At 54.5% G+C, this 14,759-nt stretch overlaps 4 protein-coding genes across 4 annotated transcripts; 3 read left to right on the forward strand and 1 right to left on the reverse strand.

The window, feature by feature from the left end:
• Positions 1 to 3,986: 3,986 nt before the first annotated feature.
• N7482_010301 (uncharacterized protein) lies at positions 3,987 to 4,769 on the forward strand (the record flags this gene model as incomplete). The annotated part of the gene is made up of 2 exons (XM_056692425.1): positions 3,987 to 4,171; positions 4,358 to 4,769. 2 exons carry the CDS (start codon positions 3,987 to 3,989, stop codon positions 4,767 to 4,769), a joined length of 597 nt encoding a protein of 198 aa, XP_056538382.1.
• A 1,922-nt stretch (positions 4,770 to 6,691) lies between these two features.
• Positions 6,692 to 8,724, reverse strand: N7482_010302 (uncharacterized protein; the record flags this gene model as incomplete). Its single annotated transcript, XM_056692426.1, has 3 exons — positions 6,692 to 6,934; positions 7,041 to 8,542; positions 8,700 to 8,724. 3 exons carry the CDS (start codon positions 8,722 to 8,724, stop codon positions 6,692 to 6,694), a joined length of 1,770 nt encoding a protein of 589 aa, XP_056538383.1.
• A 1,482-nt stretch (positions 8,725 to 10,206) lies between these two features.
• On the forward strand, positions 10,207 to 11,742 carry N7482_010303 (uncharacterized protein; the record flags this gene model as incomplete). The annotated part of the gene is made up of 1 exon (XM_056692427.1): positions 10,207 to 11,742. The coding sequence occupies one exon, from the start codon at positions 10,207 to 10,209 to the stop codon at positions 11,740 to 11,742; it is 1,536 nt and encodes a 511-aa protein (XP_056538384.1).
• Positions 11,743 to 12,730: 988 nt separating this feature from the next.
• On the forward strand, positions 12,731 to 13,838 carry N7482_010304 (short chain dehydrogenase/reductase family protein; the record flags this gene model as incomplete). The annotated part of the gene is made up of 2 exons (XM_056692428.1): positions 12,731 to 12,767; positions 12,835 to 13,838. 2 exons carry the CDS (start codon positions 12,731 to 12,733, stop codon positions 13,836 to 13,838), a joined length of 1,041 nt encoding a protein of 346 aa, XP_056538385.1.
• Positions 13,839 to 14,759: the final 921 nt, after the last annotated feature.

Here is a 14,759-nt window from a genome sequence, read left to right on the forward strand (position 1 = left end):
AGGGCGATGCGGGCATCATGTACACCCCGGACTTCTCAGATATGCTGGTGCGATGCGAGTGAGGCTAACTCCACTGTGCTCAAGTGGGCCGCAGGAATGCATGGGGCTCACGGGACTGGCTGGTGGAATGGATCCTACTCCATACTGTCGAGGTGGGAGAGGTGGAGATGATGATCTACAGTATAGCACAGTTTGGCTGGCCCGTCGAATCTCAACTGGATGTCATCGCAGGAGAGCTCCATCTAGTCTAACTCCAATACCCCTGTGGTTTACGCACGGCAGGCAGGTCTCAAGTCCTAGCGTCGAACCAAGACAGAGCCGGCAGTGCTGGCTGGAGATGCTGCGGCAGTGGCGGTTGAAGCAGTGACGTGCTGCTGGTCGCTTGGTCGGGCGATCAGGGTCGAGCAGGGCCGAGCTGCTGCTGGTCCCTGACAAATCATTTCTCTCCGTATGTCAGTAGAGTGGAGGGCGAAAATGGGGAGACTGGAATGCTCAGACTGGAGATTCATCGAGCGTGTTAGCCTGTTTATCTCAATACTTCCGGGAAGTCATGCCGCCGCAGGTCAAGGATCTGCTCAAACTCCATGTTTCCGCTTCCAATTCAAATCAAGGGAGGTCACGAGGGTGACGCATACCGGAGGCCATGGCAGTCGCGCAAATATTCCCCCCGGCAAGCGCTTGGAGGTATTTCCGAGTCCATAACACACTCTCCATGTGTGTTGTTATCGCCTGCCGGGAATGCTGGGGTGTGGAGCCGGCCGCCGGCGGGGCAATTGTTTGGGCCATGAGAATCCACGGTTAAGAGAAAGAGCTTCAGCTGCTGTCCACCGAGTTTGTCAGCATCTGATTTGACTACTGTAGCGTGAAGAATTATCAAAAACAAATCACAAAAAACAAGACATGCGACAAGGACGTGATTCGAACACGCGCGACCGAAGCCATCCGCTTAGCAGGCGAACCCCTTAACCACTCGGGCACCTTGTCTTTTTGGGAAATTGGAGCATTTCTCAGTATATATTTGTAGTTTGAATAAATCAATACGGACATTATTCCAACCTTTGGGGGCGCACTGCGACCACACCAGCATATTGTATGTAGTGCAATCCCCATACTTCCCAGATACGGAATGCTGTACGGTGAATTCAAAACACAAGCTATACTCCCTGCCAATAGTGATAGCGGAACCAGCCGCCTAGAGGGGGCTTGGGTCCAGGAACATGGAAGCGGTGTCTAGTGCGAGCGGACCGCGGACCTGCCCTGAGCTTGTTTGATGGGCGTGCGAGAGGAACCATCCGTCTTTTCCGCGGACCCGAGTCTCTGGCCCAGGGTCTGTAGCCCACTGTACACCGTGCGGCTCAGCACGAGCTCGAATACGACATGCCCAGTACTCCGTACTGGTTTGCGAGGTCCGCCTTGATCTGATCTCCAGGTTTGCGTCCTACAGTAGCTTGACAAGAGGATACTGTAGATGTTACGGTATACGTGCTGTATTTGGGCTATCGCTCCGCATAAACCTGTTGTCTCGTGCCCCGCACCGCAAAATGTGATGTATACATCTTGCACAGCGCAGGTCCGCTCGCACGCTGTTTGGCTGGGCACACCACACCGTGGTAATCTTGGCGACGGCTTCGTCACTACAGTTACTTCGCACTCACACGCGACACGTTGAAACTGATACGTCGCGTGGTGACGATGACATAGATCGTAGGGCCTACAAAAGCTCCTCATCCATCCTCATCCATCCTAAAACCATGGCGAAACAAAATGAAACAACCAACGGATCTGGTAGATCATATTCCATCCATGTGGACTGCGTTGACCATGTGGTTTGGTTGTAGTCTAATCAAACCCTACAAAGAGTACTCCATCGTGGTTGTGTGGTTCGGGATATATGCTGGGCCTGGCTTGCGAGGTGAACAATCCACTTGAAGGGAGACAGAGACAGCAGACCGCAAGTGTAATGTGTACTTTGGTCATTACCTCAGCTGTGGGGTTTAATCGGTACTATTGTGAATGTAGTACTTTTGTAGGGGGCTTGTGCGAAGGCGCCTCACTTTTTGTGCGATTCTCTGCAAATCACTGGTTGGAGACGGCTAATTAGGCTTTTGAGATGGTGAGTACCTCGCTTTTCGCAAGTGCCCTCGTATCCTTGGGAATTTGATGGTACGTAATGGGAAAGGCATGGCGCTAAGCAAACATGGCAGTGCCTAGGTACTTTAGTATTCTTTTGTTTCCGGATGGTTAAAGGGCAGCGTAGGGGACACTGGGAGAGTCGGAGGTATGGATTAGTGAACTCCGGAAATATCTGATAGGCGCTATAGCAGTGCTCCTTTCTCTTGTACTTTGGGGGAATTGGTGTGCTTTCCAAGAAGGTGGTATGTATCCCGTTAAACTGCCGTTGCCGCCCATACCGCTGTCACAAAAATATATATCCGCTGAGGTTAGCTAGATGAACTGCACCTCGGCAGACTAATATGATTTCTTCGTGCCGGGGCTCCCCCAAACAGAAGAGTCAACTGACAGAATAAAAAGGTCATTTTGAGATTTTCAACAATTGTACGGACGAGCCCTCAGACCGATGCACTCGGAAACTCACAGCGTGTTCAGGTCGGTCCCCGGTGCGGAGCCCACAGTGTGTTAGCACGGAGAAATAAGGCTCCGATCGAGTCTCTAGCCAGAAAAGCAGCGGGATTAATTAGAACGGTCAAATAGAAGGTAATATCCCGAGACAGGAGGGCGGAGATATCAGTATGCAAAGAATGTACAGTATGACGCTCATCACAATATTCAACGTGCAGGAACGGCTGGTCTGTCCACCTGCCCCATGCAAGGGGAGTCCGACTGGGCGGGATTAATTCGGAACCGGATCGGGGATCTTGCAGGACCCCAACCTCGAAGCATTAGAATCAAACTTCCCATCCTGGACAGGCGCAGACCAGATGAGAACCATCAAAGACAACGCAAAAGCAATACAGAGCGAGCCGGTTGTATTGAGAATGGAGAATAGCATTTGGACTGCATTCATCACTTACCTAATCAGTACGGTAAATGTGAGTTGAGTACTCCGTATTTGCTTTGGTACCGACGTAGCAATCTCGCAAACCCCGAGATTTTCAATACCCAGTCATAAGACGAGGTATGGAGATTAACACTTCCTAACCCGTAACTGTATTCCCCAATCTCTTGCTGCTACTGTACTGTATACCATACACCGGTCTCCGCGCCTTGCCGAAGTGAGGCACAAAACGAAAGTCATAAACGCCCACCCCTCGAGACAGCCTGCGTCGCAGTCGCTGCAGATTCTTCACGCAAGCCATGCATCGGACTGATTCAACGACGATCGGCTTTCCGCAACGAGCGTGCTGCAGGGATCTCCAGTCTCCAGTCAACAACCTCGGCACTACTGCATTCCCTCATATGGCAAGATCCAAGATCCCTTGTAGGAATTGTACGGATTACATGTGCCCATACGCTGGGGGCAGTCAAGAGGGCGATCGCCTGTGCATTAGCACCAGCACCAGCCCGCCGCTCAGATCGCAACCTTGGAAACCCAAACCTCCACCAAAAGGTTCCTTGGGAATAGCCAGGATCAGGTAGTGGAGATAGGCGCGACAACAAAGGTACAAACTACGCGTGTTTCGGCGAGGTCTGGTCCTCGGGATATCCGGGCACGGCGCGAAGGAAATTATCCTCCGTACTTCCGGTCTATACCTACGTAAGTGCCTTGCGCCACATGGCAGGCCGACTCAACTCCACTGAACGGAGTGGATCGTGCGTCTGAAGTGGTACAGGGTACGGGGTACAGTATCTCGGACATAAGCAAGAAGCATACCAGCGGAATCCGAACCAGTGAGCAAGCTATATTGAATTCAGTTTAGCCAATTCTTGGCGTCGTTCCCGGAAATTGATCTTCATTCTAAATTGAGCGTGTTTGCCATGGGCTCGGTCAGCAAACGTGGCTGTTCTCCTGATGTCGGTGTGATGTGATGGCCACGCGCAGCGCTGCGGATATTGGCCGGGACGGCGATACGGGTGAGGCTCCGTTGGCGGCGCCCCAGGTCGAGGGTGGCAGCAAACATTTGCCTGCCTTTGGGACGGGGTATCTTGTAGAATGGGATATTGGATTGTGTTTGGGAACATGGGCTCCAGGTTTCGATGTGCGTACTTGTGGGTTGGTGATGCGGACCCCCAGGGAATAGTCGTTGCCTTTTGTGATTCAGTCCAAAGGGGTGGAAATATGATCAAGTGATAGATTATCATCTCAACTCGCTTGCACCTTGGATTCAAGGATATCTCGATAGAATGGGAATGGTTGGCCATTCCCGAATAGCCCTTACTATGATGACTTGAAAGCTAGGATACACCCAAGCCGTCTTGCAGCCATTCTGTCCGATTCCATCTTCTTCACTCTCAACCCATGCCCTTTGATATCTCAGAAGGCAGGCCAAGAAACCTTCCAGCCCATCCCGCAACGAAGGTCCTCCGGCAAACGCCGCCAGCTCCTCTCCTCCCCTTCACGCCTCTTCACCACCTTCCTCACAGAGATCCAGATCAGACCGACTATTCCGTCTGGCTGGACATCCCATACCTCTGCAGTAAAGCCTGTTCTCAGGCCCTCGAAGCGACACATCTCAACCCAGACCGCCGGTCTCGATAAGCGAACCCCGTACGCTGGAAAGTTACGGGGGGAGAGGTCGCTTCCGTCCCAGCAGGCCTGCAACGTGCCCCACATGGTGGCCAGCGACTCAGTCCACGCTGGAAAATACTAAAATAACCCGTAATAACTACTGAGAAGCTAGTTCATCCCCGACGGGTCGGGAGGCCCCTGCTTAGTGTCAAGCCGGGCCTTGAATCATGGCCCACTCAATCTAGTTATCCAGGGTACAGTGCACGGAGCCACTCCAGAGATTCGCCCTAGGCTCCGTGAAATGTAATTTGAGGGCAACGGTATACTGCGTGTCGGAAAATAATAATATCGTTAGGCGGGGCCTCAGCGCCCCCCTTCCCCCCCCACCTCGCTACGCTCTTCTCCTTCTGGATCCAATCCCCGGCGTGTTCCACCGCGTGATGCATCACATTTCACGGGGTCTCGAAGCCCTATCCTCCAGTCACTTCAGCGCCGCAAGCCCGATCACCCGCGATATCCGCTCGTTGGCCGAGGGACTCCGTCATGACGGTTGTCGGGTCGGCACATTAGGTTTGGCTTTGAGGGGGCGGCTTTGGCTGGCAGAAGGTGCGATGGGGGCGTGCGAAGCCTGGTAGGTGGATCGGGACGGAGATGGTGTGGTGCAGTGCAATTGGGAGATCGGGGGTTGCTGGGGAGGATGATGGGCATTTGGGGGCTTGGGGCGCTAGCGAATTTCTCATGTGAATGGGTACTTTTGAGGTGTTCTGGGCTGGTCTTTTAGCCGATAGCCTACGGAGCGGACAGGGTTGATGGACGTTTGCACGGGTGTGTGTATGGGAGATACGCGGTATGAAGGGAGGTACGGATGGGTCGGTGTAAATGTAGATGTACAAAGTCTAAATGTACGTGTCGGGGGGTGTATATGGGAGTGATACACCAGAATGGGCTGGTTGTGGCCTCTCGCACGGTGGTTTGTTGCCGGTACGGAGATTTATTGTGCGATAGGTCTTCGGATATGAGATACGGCCGGGACGTTCGTTGGGAAGACAGGCTATAATGGTACAATGGTACAATGGTACAATGATATAGTGATATAATGATTGACGAGATGATGAGATACTCGCAGCCCACGTCGTTATTTGATGCGCCGAGGGTTCCAGCAGCATGGCTACTTCTGGGAAAGCTGGCTGTGCTACAGGATGTACGAGCTTTGGTTACTCAGGGCGAGGTCTGTGGATGTTCGCGTTCACACAAGCGACGGAATACCTTTTCTGTGTAATTTAGACGAACGCGTTATTATTTGAAAATGTGCTTTCACTTGGAAATGTTACACCCGCGATGATAGCCCTCCTTAAAAGGCACTGAGTAGCATAATATCAGTACCGGATGAGCAAAGCAACAGGGACTAGACGAGGGGAATAGCCAGAAAGAAGGCCATCAGAGCCCGTGGAATTTTCAAAAAGAGAAGATAGAAGACCAGAAGGAAAGTGAGGGGGCAGGTCAGAACGGAATGCGAGAACGAGGATGAAAGGAACGCAAGGAGGAAAGTCAACAGGACACCAACGCTTCTGCGTCTCCACCCATCTCTAGAAGAGACATACACGAAAGCCCTCTATCTACTTCTATCATCTTCAGCTCTACTCCTTACGAGCTACAGACAAAGCCGAGCAGGGACGGTACGCAGATCAACCAAGCCCCACGAAAGTCTTCCCAAATCCTCTGATATTGAAGTAGAGAGGCCCGGCGTTGTATGTACAACGTCGGAATCCGGGACCAGGAACAAGACCCTCGACTCGCCACGCTCACCGACCCAGGGGAGCAAGTGGCATGTCACCGCATGTCAACAGGGGTCGCCTCTTCTCCTGGGCGTATGCACAGACGACAACCATCTCATCCCTGACCTGGTCCGCCATGTAAACGATGCACCGCATCCAGAATACAGGTTCATGCTCAGGAGCCGCCCCACTCAATGCCCGATCTGTCGCTTAGAAAATCAAATGAAATGAAATGCCAGATTCTAAATCAGATTTTCTATCACTGTGCTGCTGCTGCTGCTCGTGCTGGTCACGTCGTCCGCAGCTGGTAGTGGAACAGCGCCCAGACGCCCTTCAGCGCCTCGACGCGGTCTGGCCCGTCGAGCAGATCGTACCACCTGGTGCGCTGCAGCTTGAGGACATGCCAGGGCTGGTCGGAGTCGGAGTCGGGAGGGAAGTCGGAGTCCCCCTTGGTCAGGACGTCGAGATAGCGTCTGTGGACGCGAAGGTGCAAGATGGAGATGTGGTGGTTGATGGAGGAGACCATGTAGATCTGCCAGGAAAAAAACATTGGTTAGTGGTAGTCCTCATATCGACTCACGGCGATGATATAAGGGAGGAGGGAGGGGAAGGAGAAAAGTCAGGTGCGGGCTTCATACATCATCAAAAGGACTCTCCTTCGCCTTGCCAATCGCCATGTAACGCATCCGCTTATCCCACAGACTCGGTCCGGGCTGCAAAATCTTCCACTTCTCCCCGCTCGACAGCTTTCGCATGGCACTTGGCCGGCGCGCCAGCGAGGTGACGAACGGATGCTCGAACTTGTGCCGCTTGCGCGCGCTCTCCACCTCCTCTGCGGGCGACGACGGCTTGCTCTCCTCAAGCATCGAGTCCGGCAGCGGCATCCCGGTCGCGCCCTTGACCAGATCATCGAGGATGCCGTCATTCGGCGCCCCGCCGAATCGTGGCCTCAACGTCCACCACTTTCCCTCGCCGGGCCGTATGTCGGCCAGGCCCTCACGCGCGCGCTCCTGCGCCGCCAGGAGCATTCCACCCACTTCGCGGAAGAGATCGCAGACCTCACCGATGCCGGCACCGGGGGCGTCACCGGTGGTGCGGAAACCGATCTCGGGCCGGCATTGCGCGATGAGCACGGGTCCTTCGAGGATGCCGCTGCGGGCGATGGTGCGGTCGCGCGGGGACCGCGCGGCCTGAAAGGATTGCCGCACGGGAAAGAGGAGGCTTTGGACTGTGAGGCGGGGTGGGAGGGGTGGGACAGTCACTTGGCAGCCGAAGGGCCAGGCGGCCATCTCGATGAAGCCGCGGATCGTCTCATCGCGCATTTCGTCCGGCATCTCGTTACCGGCGCCGATGCGGCGACCTGTGTACATATGCACCGTAGGGCGGGGGAGCTGGTGTTCGCTCTCGTTGACGCTGCCATTGGATAGTGTGGGAGCCTGGGGCTCGGATTCGTGCCCTTCCATGTCCACGTCCATGGTAGGCTCTGCTGGGCCCGGCTCGCCGATATCTGCCGCTGCGTCGGTCGTGTCCATCTTGTCCGCGGCTTCGCCCTCGGCCGGAGGGGTCGGCGTCGGCGTCGCCGGCCGCTCGAAATAGTTATCCAGACTGGTGTCCCAGTATTGCGCCATGTGCTCCAGGCCGGTCCAGAACTTCCGGGACTGCGTCACTCGTACGCGGGCACGACCCTCGCGGGGCGGCAGCCGCGCGACCTCGCGGAAGGTATCCTCGTTGTCCAGCAGCAGTTCATTCTCCAGGACCTCGAAGCGGCTTTTGGGTGGGTAGGGGAGGCCATTGCTCATAAGCGGGCGCGCCTGATCTTGGTCCTCGCCTGCGTCCGCCGCGGTGGCTTGGGTTTCCGGCTCGTCTTCCCAGGGCAATGGGGGCAGCGACTGCGCCTGATCGGCCGGGAACATGTGACGCACGTTGACGTCGGCGTCAACATGGACATTGAGCGGCTTGAAGCGGTCAAGGGAGATATCATGCGGCCGCTTGATGGAGGCCAGCAAGCCGTATAGGTCGGTGAGGGTGGAGTCGGCATCGTCGCGGACGACATCGGGGAGGCTGTAGACGGGGAAGTCCAGCGGGGTCGGGTTGGAAGGTGGTTTGCGTTCCTTCTCAGGCTCCGTGGCCGAGGGCACGGCTGTTTGTTGAGCAGCGCAGGTTAGTTGGTTGCTTCAAGTCAATGGATGGTCCGGTCCGATCGCGGGGAATCCAGGGCGTCCCAGGCACGGCATTCCGCCACCAGTGGGACACCTGGAGAGCCCGGGGTGCTGGAGTGAGTAGAGAGGAACACTTACCCAGCCCAGGACCCCAGCCGAACATCGTTTCCTAGCAATGAAAATGGATTGAATCTATCACATGCTCTGGGGGAGACCAGAGGGACGAGGGACGAAATCGAGACGCTGGAAGAGGGAAGATGTTTACAGAGACGTTCCGGATGGAGTGTGACGGGCTTGGGGACTTTGGGGAGGTGGGGAATTTGGTTCCTCCGTCATCGCTGGGTACTCGCCGCCCGCCCAAGGGAGCAGCATAGATAGAAAAGGGGCAATTATACGATAATCATAATAATCATACTAATCATAAAAAATAAGAATACTAAAAGTAATAATAACCACTCTGGCTCGGATCGTGGGAGCAAACCTGAGCAACGCACCCAGCAGGCTCACTGGGTCCAGACGGGCGAGACTGAGGCTAGCAGGAGGAGAGTCTAGCTAACTAGTTCACTAAGTTCGTGAGCCAAATGGAGGAAGTGGCTCCACACATGAAACGGCGTGGTTGGATCAGTCCAATTCGCAAGTTTGGGTTGCCTCGCACGGCCAACCTTCAAACCGCCCACTTGTTTCGGATGTGAAGACACGAGGATGAAGGGGTATGGTCTCCGTGCAAGCCTCAATTGTCGATCTTCCTGCTACTTCATGAGGTGCTGAGTTTGGAACCGACTGGAAAATCTGTTCAGATGGGAAGAGATAGATGGTCAATGCAGGGGAATCAAGAAGGCGAGGAGAGATAGCTAGCATATCAATCAATGAGGAATGCGGCGTCGCCGTGCCGAAACCTTGTGGAGGGCCTCAGTCCTCTCCGTGAAGGCGACTCTATCCAATCCCCTGCGCTCCACAGCATGTTCGTGACTTCTGCAGAGGGTCAGGCGTAGCAGCACAGAAGTTCCGACACTGGTCAGGATCGACCGAGTGATCCCAGTGATTGGCTCGCCAGGGGCCAGATGCACCTCCTAGTTCCATCCTGGAGCAACCTTGTCACTCCTGACAGCATCCCGCTAAGCGCTGGATCTCTCCTCCCGACTCCCAGCCACCGAGTCACCGAGCCACCGACCGTTGGAAGCGCCAGCTTGAATTTTGAAACGGAAAATGTCCCCCCTGGAAACAAGAATGATGGTGGGCACCGTAGGGGCTGTCGGCGCCCTCGGGAGGTATAAAGCAAGCCGGGGCCGGAACTGACGTGATGTGTTGCTATTTTCCTCCCTCTGGCCCAGATGCCACCGTCTGTCCCGAAGAAGGGTAGTGGTCCATTGTTAGACGGGTAAACTAGCCGCGGGCCCCAGATAGATTGGGAAGTAGGCAGGTCCACAAAGGATGTCGTCGCGCTGGGGCGGGAATAAAGACAAGCCCACGATGCGAACCTCGCTTTGTTGACGCCCCCCGCAGTTTCAACTCGAGGCCGTTCTTTGTCCTGTATGTCTCGCCCACCACCTCCCACCAGCTGCTTTTCCTCTGATCATCCATCATCAGCTAGCACGGACTTGATCTTGCTGCTCCTTTAGGACCCCAGCCTGCGGGCTTGGACGACATGTTGAATGCCTCGTCGACGGACTCGCTAGCGCAGGGTTCTGCCTTCTCGCGTTCACAGCTGACGCATACGGATTCAGCACTGCCTCGTATCGTGGCAATCACATCGGTCGTGACTGAGACGGTTCATCCTACGTATGTCTTCACCGAGGTGATTACGGAGACGACGGAAACTTCCATGACGAGCACGATTAGGCCGGAGCTAGAGACGAGCTCTTCCGAATATGTGCAACCGGACACGGTTCAGTCGAGCGCGAGTCAAACACAGATGGCGGAGCCAGGCACGTCAACATCATCAATGACCCAATCCACTATACTGTTACCCGCCACAACCCAGTCACCGTCTCCGTCGTGGACATCTAGTCTAATGACCCCCTCGACACAACCCATGGATGACTTGACAATTTCCCACTCTCCCTACACAGAGAGACCGGAGCCGATGCTCCCTTTTTCCGGGCACCCTACTGCGGATGCCCAAACGAATCCATGGGACCCGCTGCCAGTGGGCTCATCCTTGGCTTCATCTCCACTCCCCAGCAGCACGTTCTCATCAACCACATTATCAACAGCAATATTAAGTACGACAAGCATTCAGACCACTACCTCAAGCACCCAGACAAGCTCAAGCACCCTGACTCCGTCAAGTCTTCCTCAAATTGTCACAGCCCCCATCCCATCAAGCCTATCGTCAGCCTCTTCTCCTTTATCATCTACCTCCTCATCTTCGCCTTCCTCATCATCAATAGCAGGAATTATCTCAGGCTCAGTCTACAGCGAGGGCCCAGCGAACCAAAACAAATCTTTCTCCCATCACGTGGGGGCCATTGTCGGTGGCACAGTTGGCGGCACCGCCTTCATCGCCCTAGGCCTACTCGCATGCTTCCTCTTCTTCCGCCGTAGGCGACGAAGGTGTACGGTCCACCGCCAAGGTAGTCCCGGAAAGAGATTGCTTCGCACTAGTGACTCGATGAGTTCCATTCGTGGCCTGCATGGCCGTCAATTCAGCCAGCCCTCGTTCCCTATCGCACGCACCACTATCCCCTCGGCCCCCATATTCCCGGCGAGCCGGAACTCCATGCCACCCGGCCCCCGCCCCAACCCAACCATGGCAGCATCCAACCAAGACCTCTCCCTCGACAGGATGTACCCTCGGAGCAGAGAGCAGCATGATACTTTCGCCGACCCAGAAGACGGCCTTGTGTCCCCAATCATCCAACTCCACCCACCCTCGTGCACGGTATCCAACTACTCTCCCCATTCCTCATGCGAGGGAGGGCTGGAGTTCGTCAAGGGCGACGACTACGATTCGTCGGCCCGTACTTCCAGGTACGAGAGCATCTATTACCCGGACGAGAGCACTATCACACTGCCTTTCCCCCACCCCCGCACCAACTGGCTGTCTCCGCACTGCCACGACAACTCGAAGACGCGCCTCAGCACGCGCAGCGATCCATTTGATCTGGAGACACCGCTAAAGGCATTGCACGAGTGGCCTCCTCTACCGCCGCGGCCTACGGCGAGGGGCGATAACTTCTAGACTTCCTATCAGCCCCTCCGAGGTGCTGTTTTTGCGATTTTGTTTATTATTGGAGTACTTGTTACAAAAACATCCTTTTCCCCTTGCCCTCGCTTGATTTTTTGCATCGCTTCTCTCGTTTTGTGCTTTCTGCATTTGCAAATACATACCCCCATGCAGAAGAATGATTCCCACGATTACATGCTACAGGCTACATGCTACACATACTACGCGATTTGAACGATACATATGGAACTGGGTTGCGCGTTTTTAACTGGGAGTTCGAGCTGGTGGTTCAAGAGGACTCGCTTTTGGAGTTGTTATGCTTTATGGGTGGCTTTACGTTTTCATGGTTCTGTTTTGCTTTGGGAGAAGGGGCGTGCATTTCGTTTTGCCATTTTATTTTCTTTTCTTTCTTGTTTTTTTCCTTAGCAAACCTTTTATCTTATTCTTATCTTAACTGCGGCCGCATATGTTCGGTCGACAAGGCATGAAAATATCAGTTCGGAATTTCAATTCTGAACTACTTTCAGCTGTTAAAGACTTCTATTACTCTATAAACATGTATGACTGCCTGAGAATGTATGTTCGGAATAGTTGATTGGTATCGAAGTATGCGCTTGCAGGGGTTTCCATGTGGCTGTGTCGATCACTCCATTCAAAAGTTTACTTTTCAGGGGAATTGCCAGGCCATCAGGCAATATATTGTCTATAGCGGAGAAACCCCATATCTGATTAGAGTGTAATCTCTTCACGGGTTAATTCCATTCATAAATCAGGGTATATGGTGTTATACCCCCGTTCCGATGGACAATGCAGGATCAAATGCATTTTGTGCGCGGACCTCGGCTTCCCCGCATAACGTGGTCCCGGCACTGGAGCATGCATATCAGACGTTGCATTCCTTCAAGCTGCTGCCGATGCTTTGGACCTCGAATTCTCTTTGTTGCTTTATGCACTGATACCTCTACACCAAGCATACTGAACGTATCTAACAGCTCATTGAAAAATGACCCCACAAGCAAAAAAATGGCCCTCTAGAGAAGGTATGCTATCCTGACACTATCTTTCCCTGATGTACTGGACTGAGGGTTGCTAACAATCTCGACCCAGGATTCACGGCGGACGTGGTTGGGAACGTGCTCCACCACACCCTGCTTAGTCCCTGGAAGATAGTGCCGCTGCTGGCGCTGGCCCAGTACACTGTCAAAGGCCGTGAGCTCCTCGAGTCGCGGCCGCACCTGCTCAAGGCCCTCAAAGTGCTCGCCTCACTCGCGGTCTTGAGCCGCCTTGGCTCCTGGCTCGATAAGCGCACCATCAACAACGGTGTCCAAGACCACTACGACTGGAACCGCGAAGTGGTGATCCTCACCGGGGGCAGCGGCGGCATCGGCCGCCGAATCGCCCAGCTACTCGGTGACCGTGGTATCAAAGTCGCCATTCTAGACATTGCCCCACCAACCGAGACGCTGCCCAACAGCGTGCGCTACTATGAGTGTGACATCACTTCGCCTGCACACATCTCAGAGGTTGGCACCAAGCTCCGGGCCTCATTCGGGCGCCCGACCATTCTCATCAACAACGCCGGCATCCTGACCGGCAAGACGATCCTTGGCACCACCGAAGCCATCACCCGCCGCATGTTCGACGTCAACACGCTGGCGCACTATTGGCTAGCGCAGGAGTTCCTGCCGGACATTATCGCCGGCAACCATGGCATGGTGGTCACCGTTGCCTCACAGGCCGGCTACACCGTCACTCCGAACATGGTCGACTACTCGGCCTCCAAGGCGGCGGCCATCGCCTTCCACGAGGGCCTCGCCGCCGAGTTGGTCACCCGATACCAGGCACCACGCGTGCGCACCGTACTGGTCACGCAGGGCTTCACGCGCACCACGCTCATCCGCAACCTCACACCCGAGGATACCTTCTTGAATCCACTGCTGTACCCAGAGACTGTGGCGGAGGCGCTTGTGCAGCAGGTGCTGAAGGGTGAGAGTGGCCATGTGCTTGTGCCTGGTGCAGCGGGATCGATTGCACAGCGGCTGAGGGGGTATCCTCTTTGGTTCCAGCATTCGCTGCGGTGCCGGTTGGAGAGACTTATGCGGGCGGATTAAAGGACATCGTAGGTTAGGGTAGCTCGGATTGTATATGATTGGCTGTGGGTTATGGGATCTGAGATTATGACAATCATATGAGCGGGCTTTTTGTGTTGGAAACTATTATGCTTGCGCTTTTATGGAGGATTCCATGGGGGTTTGGTTATGGTCCTTATGCAGCGGTGTTCAACTCTATTTTGGTGACAGGGCTGTCAGGTTAGACTTTGGCAATTGAAGCCGAGGAGCTGTCTGCGTGCCAATATTGACATTGCAGCAATTTTTGACGAAGATAGTGGCTATATTTGAATAATATCATGCTTTGCTATCATTAGTTTATGCTGATTTAAATCCTTTATTCGTACCATAGCCAGGCCCCTGACTGGCCGTTTTGCGCTACTGGCCGTTTCGTGCTGGATGACAAAATTACCAGCCTAGTCCTCCTGGCGGCACGTGCACTCGTCGCCCTCACCGCGGTTTTGATTCGCTCCACTTCAGCGCTGAACAGTTCATCGAGTGCCACCAGCAGATTTCTCACCTCTCTTTTTCCGCTGCAGAGTCAAGGAGGTCGGATCCTTCACATCTGCATGCTTTGCATCTGTCACTGTGTGAAGCATTAAGATACGATCTATAGACCGCCCCTATTGTCTTTCCATCGAACCTCGAACCCTGGTCCGAGGCGGGCTAGTGCGATCTCCTGGGTAGCAACCAGCCCTCCAGTGGGTGCCAGTCTCCGCTTGGGGCTTTCCGGGACGAAGATCCACGGTTCAGCTCCGTTGTTTACTCCCCCAAACAAACCATAACAACCACCAATCCAGCCCAGCCACTTTCCCCGACCTCCCCCATAATCACCATCTCGACTCTCAACATTCCGGCACCTATTTCCCCCTCCCCCTCACATTCCTCACCACCCTTTCCCACATGGTGGCCTGTGCCGTCTGG

The sequence above is a fragment of the Penicillium canariense genome, assembly GCF_028826845.1.
Source record: "Penicillium canariense strain IBT 26290 chromosome Unknown utg000008l_segment0_segment0, whole genome shotgun sequence".
NCBI lineage: Eukaryota > Fungi > Ascomycota > Eurotiomycetes > Eurotiales > Aspergillaceae > Penicillium > Penicillium canariense.